This window comes from Scleropages formosus, chromosome 7 (genome assembly GCF_900964775.1).
Source record: "Scleropages formosus chromosome 7, fSclFor1.1, whole genome shotgun sequence".
Classification (NCBI taxonomy): Eukaryota; Metazoa; Chordata; class Actinopteri; order Osteoglossiformes; family Osteoglossidae; genus Scleropages; species Scleropages formosus.
The window spans coordinates 8,439,607-8,455,609 of record NC_041812.1 but is presented as its reverse complement, the minus strand read 5'-3'; the positions used below and the strand labels follow the sequence as shown (position 1 = coordinate 8,455,609).

General features: G+C 43.6%; 1 protein-coding gene across 1 annotated transcript; it reads right to left on the bottom strand.

Moving 5' to 3' along the window:
- Positions 1 to 73: 73 nt before the first annotated feature.
- LOC108937732 (corticoliberin-like) lies at positions 74 to 855 on the bottom strand. Its single transcript, XM_018757850.2, has one exon. It carries the CDS (start codon positions 848 to 850, stop codon positions 395 to 397), a length of 456 nt encoding a protein of 151 aa, XP_018613366.1. The 5' UTR covers positions 851 to 855; the 3' UTR covers positions 74 to 394.
- Positions 856 to 16,003: the final 15,148 nt, after the last annotated feature.

The window sequence follows — 16,003 nt, the reverse complement described above, 5'->3', positions numbered from 1 at the left end:
CTCACATCATGTTTATTATCAAACAAACGTGTTCATGTACAATGCGGCGTCCGAGTCGTTTCGAGTAAAGACAATATGAATAAATCGTTTGACATGTCAGATATTTTTCGGTTGGACCGACGTGTCTCGTCGTCTTACTGATGACTTGTACATCATGTGGACAAAGCACAAATACACCGCTTTCCGCGCTGAGGAGAACCGTTGCGATCGAGATGTGATCGCCATTGGCGCTTCCAGACCGAAATTAATAAATAGACACGTGGTTCAAGTGACAGCTGGGACAGGATGGCCCCGGTGTGGACTGGTGACGGGTGCGGGTGTGCGGCGGTATGGCGTGTGTGTGATGGTGCGCCACGGCGTGTGTGTGTGTGTCCCGTTGAGCAAGACGCACTCCTCAGCCGAAGATGTCCATGATCCTGCGGTTGCTGTGCGCCTGCTGGGCCAGCTGCTCCGCCCTCGCCATCTCCAGGACTTCCCTGAGCAGGTGGAAGGTGAGGTCCAGCGAGATGGGCGGCTCCTCTCCGCGCTTCCCCCTCCCCAGCACACCTTCTCCGAAGTTCTCCTCCAGGAGGCGCTGTGAAAGGTGCAGCTGCAGGGCGCGGCTCACTGCCGACAGGGAGGTAGGGGGGTTTCTGGGCTTCGCGTCGCCCACCCGAACGAAGGACTCCTCTCCCAGCCGCAGCACGAGGGGCAGCGCGTGCCGGTGCGGGTCGTACTGTGGACCCTCGACAGCTTTGCAGTGGTGGGGCGGCAGGATGGCCAGCAGGATCACGGTGGAGTGAAGGAAGTGGAGCTTCATGGTGGAGCCGCGAGGAGCCGACCTGTAGAGGGAACTTCTCACTGAGCACATCAGTCACCAACCCCCCCCCCCCCATCGAACCTCATCATTGATGTGATGAGTGTGATGACTCGGGAGGGGCAGGACGCGTCGGAAGGATATTATTTATTCTTATAAGTGACGGTTAGTAGCGTAGGCGCTGTCTTTGGCTCCAAAGGTCGCAGGTTCGAATCTCACCTCCGGCTATAGTACCTTGAGCAAGGTACCTACCATAAATAACTCCAGTAAAATTACCGAGCTGTATAAATAGGTAAATATCTGTAAATCGCTTTGGAGAAAAGCGTCAGCAAAGAGTAAATGTTTCTACTAGTAATGCAGAATAATTAATAAAACAATGGCTCGAATGTTGTGTCTGGAAGTTTTATAGACTTCGATTCACCAATAAATATTAGTTGCATTTGGCTGTTAAGCTCTGTAGTCTAGAGTTTTTGCTCTACTTCAAGTTCACTACAAGAACTGTAAGTCTGCCATCGATCTGTTTGCACTGTGATCGATCAGAGCAGAAGGAGGAACGGTGACTGAAGATGTGGAGGTGAGACGAGAGGACATGTAGCCAAGAAGTCGATCTAAAGACCCCTGTGGATCTATTGGTTCTTCTAAGGACCAAATGACACGTTTGCATTTCTTATACAACAAGGACCTGCATTACGCTCTTAAAATGTGCAAAATGTGAAAAAAAAGAATCATCGGTCTCGCATTTGAGAACATGATCAAACGTGCAGCGCTGCTCATATAGTTAGTGGAAAATATTGTAATAAAACAGTAAATTTATATTGACTTGAGTTAAAGTCATCATTTCTATAGACGGAAGAAGGAACCCGGTGGGATCACATACCTGGGCACACCTGTGTAAGACTCGGTGTCTCCTGGACGTCGCTGACCCTGGTCCCTCTGGTCCCTGTAGTGCAGTCCCCCCCCTGGTTTGAGGTCCGATGTCTAATTTTTATCTAAACCTTTTCGCAGGAGGTCTTGACAGCGGACGCTCCTCGCTGGACTTTTATAGTGCGAAAGTCTCCGCGGGAGGCGCGCGCCGGCGCCAAGGGGTCCGGCGCGGGCGCGCGCAGGTCTGCGGGTGCGGGAACGCGCTCCGAGCACCCTATAGAGACGGGCACCTGAGTGACACGGACGAGCTGCCCGGGATGAGTCACAGAATAATTGGTCTGCGCGCTCTCCCTCACTTAAGCAAACCAATTATATTATGGAGAGACACATATGTGACCGCGAGCATATAGTGTCCAATTAAAGCTGACAGCTCGAGCTCCTAAGATACCAAAGCGAAGGCCGCTATTAATTTTCACTTAATTATATACGTTTTGTTTCACTTCTGAATATCGACCGGTTTAGCACCATTGTATTCTCATTTAGTCAACGTGGGTTTTTTTCTGTTAGATTATATGTATATACATATACAGAATATATATAATTTTCATCTTTGAGGATAATTTTGAATTACAAAGGGAGGTCATCTTTTTTCTTTGGAGTTTGTTGACACTGGTTGCCGTGCAAGAGGCCACAATGTGATCTTGTCTTGGGGGTCTTGGCGGCACAGTGAGACATTTCAGCTCTAAAGCAGGACAAGTCTCTGCGATCACAATGATGATCACTGATGATGCTCGAAGGCTGTGTCTCATCCCCTCAAAGATTAAAGTTCACATTCAGTATTGCAATAATATTTCTGCTCACTGCAGTTTTAGTGCAGCTGTAAAGAGGTGAAGTCATGTTTTCAAGATTTTAACATCATGGAGGTTGTAATGGAATAGATGGAGTAACTCCGACTTGTTCATCTTATATGTTTTCAGTCATCAGACTCAATCAGTTTAAGTCAATCACTGCTTATATTATTTAAATTTTTTTTCCAACACAAAGAAATATTTTGGAAAAAGACAAAAACGGTATTTTCTTTTGAAGTTACCTTTTGTTTTTCAGCTGTGAAGTTTTAACCGTTCAGCCTTGGGAAAAGGTTAGCAGTGTCTCCTCCCACGCCGGCTGGCTACCCAGGAGAGCGGGGTGGCCCGTCTTCTCCACTGAACTTCAGTGCTTTTCTAAACACAGAAGCCTGGGCTGCAGACTTTGCAGATGCTGTGGCACCTATCCAGCACTTTGTCTGAATCTTGGCACCCACCTTCCTGCAACCAATCCTGTTTATTGGCTATCTGGTCCATGATAAATATTAAAGATGGTTGGAGAACACCTGCTAATTCTTATTTTGAATTTATGACAACAGATGTGATGAAATGGCTTAATTACTGCTGGGCACCAACTCAAGATAAAAAAGGCTCTGGGCCCATTAGAGGGAGTACAGCTGCGTAGTGGTGACCTACAGAAAAGTGACAGTCACGATAATGACTACTGGTTGGACAAGCCATGTGTCTCTGTCTGCAGATTTGTTCTTCCCATCCTCAAGTAAATTCCAATCCACCTATGTTTATTCATTTAGCTGACACTTTTCTCCAAAGCAAATTACAAGTTTGCACAATGTTAAACATTTACCAGTTTTTGCAGCTAGAAAATTTAGGGTATCTTGTTTGAAGATAATACATCCAGAAATTGGATTCAACTCAAACCTTCAACCTTTAGGTCCAAAGGCAGTAGCTCTAACCACTATTCTACTAGCGGGCTCCACCCAGGGTTGTACCACAGTTATATCACTTGGTCGCATCATACTGATGGTGAGCTGATCCACATAATCTTAGCTATTGAGGTTTTTCTGTTCATAAAATCCCACACTCCAGTGATGATACCACAACTGAGGAAGGGAAGTGAAAATGATGGATCAGTTGTTATTTGCATAGGTTCAAACAGCTGGGGGCATTTCTTAAGGAATCATAAGCACAAATAGCATTGGCAGGAGGTTTCAGAAAAGAAAAAAAAGCTACAGAACCAAGAACATTTCAGAAAATACTGTATATGTAGATGGTTGTATACAGTAAATATGACATTTTTGTATTGTGTACATTATGAATAATCAGTGTGCTGTAGTACAATGAAGAGGAGCTGAACTGCTGCCGACTCTGAGCTCTGCGCTGTAATGAGTTGTGTAGCAGTTGGGGATATGGAACTTTTTCTCGTAGTTTGCTGTTTAAGCCTTATTCCCTGCAACTACTGCAGCTCCCTTGGTCAAGGTGTTTACCCTGAATTGCTCCGGAAAATACATTGCTTTCAAAATGGGCCAAATCCTGTAAGTGGATATGCATGAACACACCTGCTAAGAGATAGATCAAAATTAAATTAATTCTACCCATTTATTTGCACAGGTAAACTGCACTTGTGAGTATATGTTAAGTTACAGTTTAAAAGAAATGGTAGATTACTACAGCACTGGACATTAGTCCAGATGTAGCGCACAGCAGGACATTTGTAGCAATAGATTTTAATTCTTGCAATTTAATTAAAACATTTTCCTCATGAATAGTAATTTTGCCATGTGCTGTCTAATTCAAATGTTTCTGGCATGCTTGCACCTTATTTGTACAGCTATTTTGATTATTGAAGTTAATTAGTCATTAAAATTGGACGTTATTTCACACTATGCTTTTATTTCTGATTCAGTGATTAAAATACACAGGCCGATTTACATAATGCAATAAATAAATATGCTTTGCTGTGTTTTTTTGTGTTCCAAGAGAAACGAAAAACTGCATCGGAGACAATTATTTCCACATCAAAATATTCAAAACCTGTGTTCACTGCTGCATTTTGATCATGTATTATTTTTCACTAAATACTGATTTACAGTGGTCGCACACTAGGCACCTTCACACTCCTCGCACATCGACTCAGGGTAAAAATATATTTGCATCGTTGTTTGTATTTCATCATAGACTAAGTGAAGCAGTTTGTCTTTAAAACTGCATGGTGATGATAATGAGGCCATGATTATAACAGACAGTCACTTCCTGTTATCATTTAAGGAAACCATTGACCAATAAGATTTGCCTTTAATGTGAGGCCTCGGGCTGCACAGGTCGCGACCTCTTTGGGTTCCGAACTCTGTAATGAGACGCAATTAATTGACTGTGATTAGTGAGCTGAGCTGTTTCCTAAAGCACCTCCGCTGCACTCTCACCTCACATCTTTTGAAATATAATGAGGTGAATCATAAAGTTATTAAAAGCTGCATTTGTCGTTAACGCTTCAGCTGTGTTATTGTTGCCATCCATCTAAACACGTAAAACTCTATAGTTATGGTAGAAGAGCAAAGAACTGTGAAACAGTGAAATGACATCCAAGGGACTCCACCTTTTGTGCACCATCTTCAGAATCACCGGTGTTGAATTTGGTGATGTTCGGACAGTCCATCCCATTGAAATATAATATTTTCATTGTGAGTTTTTCCAAAGAGGTTGCCTGCGTTCCCAGGGAAAGACCTTCGAGATTAAGGAATGGGCTGCTTCCATAGCTGTGAACACCTCTTATTTCTGTCCTGAACACTTGCTCTCACCCCAGGATGATGTTTGGTCTCCTCATATTTGACAGCTTGTTCTGAACGGTGGCGCAAGACCAGAGCATTTATTAACCGTACTTTGGAGATGCAGGCTGTAGCTGACACCCATCCTGGTTCCCTGTCAGAAATTCCAGGAGGTGCCACTCTGAGGTTTGTGAGGATGCTGGTTGTTCCCTCTGTGAAGGGGAATTCAACTTGAGGTCTTCAGGAATCCCAAAGGCTCCCAGTTGTTTTGCTGTAGCACGATGACTCACACCCCCTCTGGTGCAGAGGATCACAAACACAGAGCAGGAGACAGGCATCATACCCTTGTGAAACCCTTCTTGTGTTTTAATGTCCTGATACGTTTCACTTCTGAGTCACTGTGACACTGCCTTGGAGTCATGTCAATAACTCCACTAAAGACCTGAACCAGATAGGAGGCATTCAACGGTCGCAAGAAAAGCAGCACTGCATAACTGAATGCGGCTTCTTGAGATTTCTGTATTACATTCATCAGATTAATTCAGAGTCAAACACCTATGTAGGACCCATCTGATACTCAGGACAAGCAAAGGAGCCTGTCTGAGGGTACGTGGGTACGATAGATACAAACTCTTCTTTTAAATGTCCTCTAAGGCCAGGGATATGACCAACGCTGGAGTATACAGACACCAACCCCCTGCTAGCAAAGGCTGGTAATTAGGGACAGCGGGAGAGCAGGACAGCATCTGCTAGCTGTCATATGTGACACATCTCCACTGTGAAGACTTGCTCTTCTCCAAGTGGACCACACACAACCCCTGTAGGTTACTGACAGAACCTGATCTCTCACTGGGTGCATTTTACGCAGTGGTTCCTGCCAGTGGATGTGCCTCTCACTGGGTCATGCAAAAGCAAATTCTAAGTCATAGGTTGACTTCCTGCAGAAGGAGTTGGTAGTATAGTTGTTAGAGGTACTACCTTGTGACCCAAAGGTTGCAGGTTTGAATCCCATCTTTACATTTATTTATTTAGTAGACGCTTTTCTCCGAAGCGACTTCGAATGGATTCTATGTAGTGTTAGGAAGTCTGACAAAGCCTCAGATTTTTATTGTCTTCCAGTTCTAATCTTAATGTGTCACTGAGGCCAAGGTGTCCACATTAATTAACCCTCATTGACCATTATTGGCTATGGACACTTAGCAGACCCTGTGCTAATGGACTGGGATATAATGAGCAGATCCCACTTGGCAACCAATTTCTTGCCCATCCACACATCTCATTGTTATGTATCAAAGCTTTGTTTTATTGATGCATTTGCTGGAAAAACACAGTTAGCAGGAATGTGCATGTATTTAAGAATAAGCACTGAACAGTCTGAATGCAGAACAACCCTGATATGTTATTTTTCTAATTCTGTTGGGCATTACGGTCCTGTGTCCTTGGCCATTTTGTGAGCTTCCCCTCACTACGTCACTTTGCCTGCTCTGACTTGGCCATCATGTGCAGACCCTGTTCCCAGAAATAGACCCAGGACTCACATCTTCCATCAGTCTTATTCCAGTAACTATCAATGTCCTCTTCACTGTCCAATTAGTTCTTAGAATAACAGGTAAGTCTGAAACAGGTGGGCTGCCAGATCTGTTCTGCACGACTGAAATGTCATAAATTCTGTCGTACAATTTAAAGCTTTGGTTATGTTCCTTAGATGAGTTGTAGCACTAGTACAGTTGATTCTGTGAAGGAGTCAGAATAAATGCTATAAAATGTAACTCAGCCAGACTCTTGTACATGTTTTTCTCCCAAGTAATTATGGGTCAGTCCTCTGCTGAATGGAATGGATTTCTACCTGAGACAAAGGGCCTTTATTAATGATCTAACCCTTCATTTGAAGTAAAAATTGTACGTGAGGGTCATTCTTTGACTGGGATTAAAATAGATTTTTAGTTTCTTTTGTGACAGTCTATCTCGTTTCTGCCAGTTTGCCCTCAGTTTGCAGGAGGGGAATAGTCAGTAGAATATGTGGATGGTCAGGACAGGTCAGGGATGGTCAGTACATGTGGTGAATTATAAGCAGGGGATGAAGATTGTCAGTAAAGGTTGGGGATGGTAGGTAGATGTTGTGGATTGTCAGTAGATATTGGAGATGATCAGTAGAGTTTTGAGGATGGTGAGTAGATACTGGAGACAGTACAGGGTAGGGATGGTCAGTACACTTTGGCAATGGTTTTTCATGAATGGTGAAAAAAAAAAGACTTAGAAGACATTTTGCCACATTTCTATTGGTGATTAATTTCATACAGCAACCATCACTGCAACGGTGGGAGCTTCTCACGACCCAAAGGAGAATGTTTTGGGTACCTTCGCTTATTGTCACTAGATCTACTGTCAGAAATGCATACGGTATTATTGGCATTAACATACCAAGACAGAACAATTCATAAATGGTGGAGGAAACCTTCAGGCGACCACAGCAAATGCTGTGAAGTGTGAATGTGGCTATGGCGATAGTGTGGTCCAGATGGTGGTACAAGACTCTGGAAGAAGCCGTTCCTTGTTTCAGGATCTCTCTGTGCAGTTAGAGGAAACAGTTTGTTTAGTCAGGTTAGATTAGAGGCTGTCAACAGGAGAAGTGAAGCTCAGTGGAGCCCACTGGAAGTCTCACCAACACCTTCTCGCTGCCACTCCTGTCAACACTTTCCTTCCTCATCCAGCTCCATACTCATCACCTTGAGTGCTTTTACTAGCACTGTAATAAAAAGAACAGTTTCCCACATAGAGGTATGTGATGAGCATTTTTCTTCTCAGTGTTATGGTCCTTTTGAAAGAACTTTTACAGTCAATTTTTTACCTTTTTGAGTATATGGCAGTGCTGTTATGTGAGCAACTGTGCTCATTCTGTAAGAGATTCTGGTTAGTACGAAACATGTAAAACATGATTTCTCATGCCTCCTACCTCTGTGCACAATCATGGAATAGCAATGATGTAGAGAAATTTCTCTTCAAACAACTGAAGTGGACAGAGGAACCACAGAGTGCAAATGACCTGCATCAGCACAACTCTCATAATCACATTATGATCATGTGCTAATGGGCCAAATGAGCTGCTACAATGAGCGCTAATTAAAGCTTCCTGTAACCACACATCCAGTGCCGCCTTTGGTGTGAATTCTGGAGGTAAACTTATTAGCGGTGCCAGTCCATGGGCTACAACACCATGCACAGCCAGGGCCAAGTGCCTTGCTGACTGGACTCAAAAGCTCTTGCAGGTCAATGGCAGGATTGCTAGGTCTAGGGGCAGCTGAAGTCATCCATGGTTCACCGTGTTTCTTTCTCCACTTGTGAAAAGCTGCTGTGAAGCCTGGCAGCTGCAGAAGGCACTGGTGACCCCTTGTTCCAAACCATGTGGCACAAAAATGTCAACAGTCAATGAGAAGGAAATGTCATCAAGTGAGAGATCTCGCAGGTCAGTCTTTGAAACCCTTGGGTGATTCCCTGGACCTGTACTGAAAAACTGGACATGAAACCGCTGGTCTGCTACTGTGGAGAGGAGCAAGGTTGCTGAATGGCACAGTGGAGTAAACATGGTAACCAAGGTAACACTGCACTTTGAGGCAGAAGCTGATAAAGAAAGAACTGAGATTCAATAGGAGTTGACTTTAGTGGAGAGACCTCCAGTTTGACCCGTGAGGGAATTAACCCGGCCCACCTTGGACTGAGTCAGTGTTGACCAAAGTCTACTGAGCTTTTAAACTCTTACTATGGGAACAAAACAGCATTACAATACACCCACACATTGACCAATGCTGCTTGTCCCAAGGGGAACCAGAGCCGAGACTGGCAACACAGGGTGTGGGGGGGACACCAGTCTATCACAAGGCACCTCAAATGGGACTTGAACCGCAGACCCCACAGAGAGCAGGCAGAGGCCAAACCCGCTGCTAATAGCTAATATTTATTTTCCTTGGTATAGAGTCATATTTGTCACAAATATATCTGTAACGCAAAATCAGTGAAGAGGTGAGAAGTAGAGGCAGATATGCATCCTGTATCCCTGATAAACTAGCACCATCTGACAATTTATCAATATCCCTGAGATTTTATTTCCACTAAGATTAAATCTGTTTTTCCTTATAGTATAACTATCACATAACAGATGCATGTTCAACATACTTTTAAACATACATAACTGAAATAAGTTCTTCCTTTTCCATGCTTAAGACAGAATATTTGAAATTAATATTTTCAATATCCATGTTTTAAAGCAGGGGGGTGTGGTGGCACAGTGGGTTTTTGGTCAGTTTCTGCTCTCTGGTGGGTCTGGGGTTCGAGTCCTGCTTGAGGTCCCTCACACCGGACTGATGTCCCATCCAGAATCTGTCCCCTCCCCCTCTGCACTCTGCATTGCTGGGTTAGGCTCTGGTTTGCTGTGACCCTGCAGTGTGTGTGTGTGTGTGTGTGTGAGTGTGAGTGTGTGAGAGAGTCAGAGATGTTTTAAAGCAATAATACAGGTATAGAAACAGCCATACTAGTCTGTGAGATTCTTGATAACATTTCCACTTGTCTTGATGCGATCAAATCCCCTCCATACTGGTGTTCTTTGTCACTCCCGAGTTGACACGTGGTTTCTTCATGAAGAGGTTTCCACTGGAAACGGTACGCAGGGTGATGTAGTTCAGTATCGAGATGACAATAAGAAGAGGAGCTCTGGCTTTAATGAGGGGCAGCTGACAGATCTCTAGTGTTGGACTCGCATTGAGCCAATTATTGGCCACTCAAAACGGAATGCAAAAGAGACTCACTACCTTACAAAGCCCCACTGGGAGTAACCCAGAATCTGAATGCAGAACAGGGTGAAAGAGGGATCTTTGGGGCTTCTGCAGGTAAAATGAGGAAAATCCCAGGAAGGACTGCCAGCTTTGGGGCAGCAGGCATCTGCCACTGCACATGCTATGGAAAGCCCTACTAGCAGCATACCTAGCATATTTTAGGTAACCCTAGGATAAGAACATGGTAAAATCATGTCTGACTCTGACTTTTGGCCACCAGATGAATTTGGATGTCTACATTAATGCTCTGAATCCAGGTAGAGACACAGTGATGCATTCGCGTATCTCTCTATTTTCTTCTTCTTCTTCTTTCTTCTTTGGTCCTTAGCTGGCGATTTCGGGGGCAGGTCACCCTCTCAACAAATACACTGCTGTAGGTGCTGCTGGATCTCTCTATCTACACACCTGAAGAAGAGCATGTTGACGGACGAACACCTGCCATACATAGATCTGTGTACAAATCCACACTAACACTTGGCAGCCAGGAGCTCAGGGAAGTTTCACATTCACCCAACATCTAACCCTAACACCTGCAATCTACACACCTGGTTGGGGATACATTTAAATGTACAGACTAATGGGATGTTTTATCGGGGAAAATTAATATGTCTCCATGGTGATCAAGTTTTTATTGCACACTCAGTGAGTGATGTTCTTCTAAACACCTCACTGACACTTTTTCACACAGCACATATCTCTATGTGTTGCCACCACAGCAGCCTCATTTGTGCCCCCTCAGTGGGAACCAGAATCTTTTCCATGTTTGTATTTAACTAAATGTCATTGTTTCCAGTGTTCAGCGACACAGGGAAATTGGACGTGATTTTTGGGTCGACCAAACGTCATCTTTTCCAGCTCCCCAACGACTCGCACATCATTTTGCATTACTTTAATTTCAAAAAGGAGCATGATACAAAAAGAAATGAAGCGCTTTCTACTGCCGCCCAGTCCACTCCGCCCACGTCTTCACTGGCAATCTAAGGAAGTATAAATAAATTGCTTTGGTGAGAACAAATGTCCAAGTGCTGTTAGTAATAGTCCCAGCAGGAGCAGGAGTTATAAACAATAAGTAAATATTAGCTGCATGCAAGATAGCTGACTGCCACCAACTTCATGAACACACTCTTTTTAAAAGGCTAGAGAAGTCCAGAATTGCATCGCTTCCTGCACACATCTACTGCAGGTTTTCTGTTTATATTAAGAGGCTGTCAATGTAAAAATTGGTGATCTGTAAAAACCACCTTCATTCTCTTCTCAGCAGGTGGGCAGCAGGTGGCGTAGTGGTTAGATTTGCCATTTTCCACTTGAATGGGTCAGGTTTGAATCCAACCTCCTGCTCTTGATTACAGTACTTGCCATAAATTGCTCACTATAAATTACATGCAACTGTAAAAACAAGTAAATCAGTGCAAGTAGCTTAACTTTATGAGCCGATTTGAAGGAAAGTGTCAGCAAAATGATTAAATGTCCCAGAAGCTGCTTAGACTGCACTTTCATATCTGACTGTGTATAAATGATTATGTTGTAAGAACATACCAGTATAAATCTCTAACTTGACAATATGAGCCCGCATGGAAATGGAGACAAGTGTGAGCGCCTGCATCCCTTTCACTCGAGCTGATGTTTCACACCTACAGCAGGTGGCTGAAGACCTGTAAGTTGTTCTTAGGTTTAACTGATGCGAGGAAACAATGTACACATTACAGGTGTGCGGGTCAAGAAATAACAGTGTCACTCAAGCAAAGGTGTTAGTGTCTGTGTGTTTTGAGATGTTACGCTGTGAGAAGGAGCCTGAGTTCATGTGACAGAGGTCTTAGTGCCTGAACCCTGCTTGCTAAAAAGTGCTTTTCCTTTCACCGTGATCAGCATGATCACCATCAGCAAGCACCTACTGGATGACGAGGTTGAATTTTTTTGTCCGAGCATCCTACATCGCCATGGACCTGCTGCGTATTTAGTATTGCACGCACACATACACACGCACACAATGGACCTGCAGCACTCGGAGAATTACGCAAGCACAAGGTAGTCCTTGCAGCAAGGAACAAGCAAACTGTCACACCCACGACCTCGCACACGACCCCCCGCACCCATCACCGATTAAAAAGGATGGATATAAAGGAGCCGTGCCGACACACCTGCTTGCGGAACCTCGGACTGAGCAACCACATCTCTAGTGCGTCTCCATGACCAGTGTTCTCCTCCAGTCCCCTCCATTGTTCTTGACTCCTCACTACTGACTTTGCTGTGCTTCTTGACCACGTCTCCTGTCTTGTCCTACTAAATCACGTCTGTGAATCGCCTGACCCACGCCTGTCCCCAACAATGGTTTTGGCTGCCCCTTTGGTTGTGTCTGCAATAAACACACCCACACTTGGGTTCAATGACAAGAACTCCTTGTCTTCACCTCTCCACACACACACACACACGCGCGCAATAGCTGAAACCACTTGTGCCAAGCGGGAACGCAGCAAATCGGAGCCTAACCCAGCAACACAGGGCACAAGGCTGGAGGGAGACACACCCAGGATGGGATGCCAGTCCGTCGCAAGGCACCCCAAGCAGGACTCGAACCCCGGACCCACCAGAGAGCAGGACCGGTCCAACCCAGCCAAACCCACTGCACCCCCCCGCCCCGCCTTTCCCTAGATGACACAAATACCCCAAAATCCATCTGAGCATCATGTCTTCAGACAATGCAAAGAACCTGGATTGAAGAAACCCGCACAAAGACGGTGAATGAGAGACGTGTGTGTGATTGCTGAGCAAAATCAGGTGTGGGACCATCAAGTGATATTCATCAAAGCTATGCTGTTTCTGATAGGGCCCTGGGGAAAATGTCCAACAAATCTGAGAGCCCTCTTCTACCTTTCCACGTGTAGGACTGGGTTTTTTCCTTGTGCAACTACAAAACCGTGATATAAACATCTGGAATAATGGATCTTACGGCTGAATTTTATTCCCACACCAACCCAAAGGACAGCAGTCTCGCCAGTCCCCCAAGCCCAAATCTTTTTTATGCAATCAATACATTCATACGGAATATCAGAATCATGACACAAAGTCTCTGATGCCTTTTGTTGTCCCCCCCTCTCATTCTCCCAGATTCCCAAACAGCAGGTCAACAGCAACACGTCAGCATCCCATGTGCAGAGCTGACAACTGATAAAAAGTACTAAGTGTCCACTTATCTGACATTTTTAGTGATTTAATTTTAGTGATTCATGGATCATTCGGCTCCTGCACTCATGAAAGGCGCCACCCGTCACAAGGTGTTACAGCTAAAGCGTGCCGAAGACCACATCCTCTCCCGACGACCACGGCTCACACGCTGACCTTTAAAGAGGCATGAGTGCAGCTGCTGTTCATTCACGCTCCCGTTCACGTTATTTATCATGTGGAGCTTACGTTAAAATACAGCTTATATACACAGTCTTTGTTTAGACATTAAAACATTAAACTTGGATGTTTGTGAAGTCGGTGAGATCCTGTCATCAAAAGTATGTGTGAGACTGGGGATTGTTTTACCAGACTCTTTACAGAGGGCTCCAGAAAGCCATAACAGTGGTTGCCATGGAGATGCACAATCAAATGCAAGATTTTCAACAATTTCATTAACGAGTTAAGTCTGCACAACCGGGTCTGTGTCAAGAACAATTTTGTACCGCACCACCATGTATCCTTACCTGCTGATAAAGACTATTTAGTTAAAAAACACAATTTCACTTTACCTCAGTATGTTGGTTCCTGGATTGAAAATGATCAGAAGCAGATTAATTCAAATTCCATCAATTTAACTATCACTGCCCTCTCCCCTTACATGGACATCAGGCTTCATCACACTTATGAAACCTAGCGTTCTTTGTGATTTAATCAGGCAGCGGCTCTCACAGATTTCTTTTTTCACCGAATTTTGCCCTTAGAAGGATTGCTTTCATGCCTTATGCTCATTCAGTAAATAAATGCAAATGGTATTTACCGTCGTATCCTCATGTTCTCATTGCAGGTACCAACTCTTGGAAAGATATATTTGTTGATGATGAAAATAACATTACTGTCTCCCCTCTACAGCGATCTCTGTTTAAGACCAGTGACCTGCTAATACCTACATAAAAAAGGGGCCAGTATGAGCATTGATATGAGTAATAGCAGTAATAAAGATATGGACCTGATATTTTAATGTGAACCTAATGTTTGATGTGAGATCTGATCCTTGATCTCATATATCTTTACTCTCTTTGCAAACACTACTGAGTGTTGAGACCCTCGGGGGGAGCAGACTGGTCTGGGGTATCACTGTGGTGCTGAGATGAGGATGGCTGCCCCATGCTGACTTTGAAAGGGCAGCTCTGGGGCTGATCTTTGTAAAGAAACCGTACAAGTTTCCCTGTTTGTCTTCTCAGATTTCCATCACAGAGAGATTCTGTATTTTGCCACTTGTAAATTGCTATTGATGCACTGGAGGTAAAACGTGAACGAAGAATGATCTTAAAATAAACGGAACAAACGTTTGCTCCGTCAGTAAGCTGTAACCTAAATACCCCTTGAAAATAATGTGACCTAAATACTGAGGATGAATTGCATACACAAAGAAAAATTGCTCTCTTGTTATACCATTCACACAGTAAAACAGCATAAAAACTGTTTTAATGTAATAGAGTACAATATAGTGTATCGCTGCTCTAGGCTTCCTTAAAATACTCTCATGACTTTTACTTAAACTATATAATGACAAGGTAACTGAAAAACTCAAGGAGAATTTTACCAGTACAATGACTCCTCAACTTGCGAACAAAAGTGGGACAAGAAGTCTGTTCGTAACTCAGTTTGTTTGTAAATCCAAAGTCAGAGTCAATGAAAGAGTAATGATGCAGATGCCCCTCGATTAATATATGAGTCGGTTTCGGTGAAATCCTCAGGTAGAGTAACGATAAAAAAAAACCCAACACAGTAACACTTGTAAGTAACTTGGAAATACATTAAAATTGAAAAATGTAAAAAAAAAATACTTGTACAGTATGCAGAATGCAAAGCAAAAAAATCCACCTAAATAAATCCACCATTCTGAGGGAAAACACAGGACAAACTATACTTGTCTGATGTGGGGATATAGTTCGTATAATTTGGGTTGCTGCCCCTGAACAAATAAATATCTGACGGGAGATCATTACTGAACAATGGTAAAGTTTATGAGGAATCCGGTTCCATAGCGCCCTCCAGCGGTGATCAGTTGACATTGCGTCTCAGAAGCCACATGCCGCGCTGGTCTTAGTGTCAGGTTTGAAATCACTGTGAATCACTGTAAACACTCAGGTAACGTTGAGTTAGTGGAACAAAGAGAATATTTTTATTTAAAAGTTCCCCATTATATTAATAACTTGTGTTCAGTACTTGACAAACAACATGTTAGATGGACACTTGACCAAAGCATAAATTGCAGCTTGACCCACATGGTGAATTGTAGTGGTTTTTCGTACTACCTGAAAAACTTTATTTTTTTATTGTTCATAAATGGAGACAAAATAATCTCAATACCTTCACTTCATCTCTGCACTATGCTTCTTGCATAACAAAATAGCAAAATTTAAATAGTTTCAAGACTATTATTAACTATATTTAGCTGACTCTTCTCCAGTTAGAGTGTCAAACTCATTACAATGATTCACTCATTTTTAAATCATGGTATTTCTACTATATCAATTGAGGATAAGTACCTTGCTCACAGGCAGGCCTACTACAGTACTGGTACTGTTACCCAGCACTGAGTCCACATGCTTTCCAGAGCAAAAGACAGAGCACTGCAGATAGTGATCTTGTGAACTTCATTTCTTAATTTCACAAACATCTGTGAGCCACATTAAAACACACACACACACACACTTTTCTGAACCGCTCGTCCCATACGGGGTCACGGGTAACCGGAGCCTAACC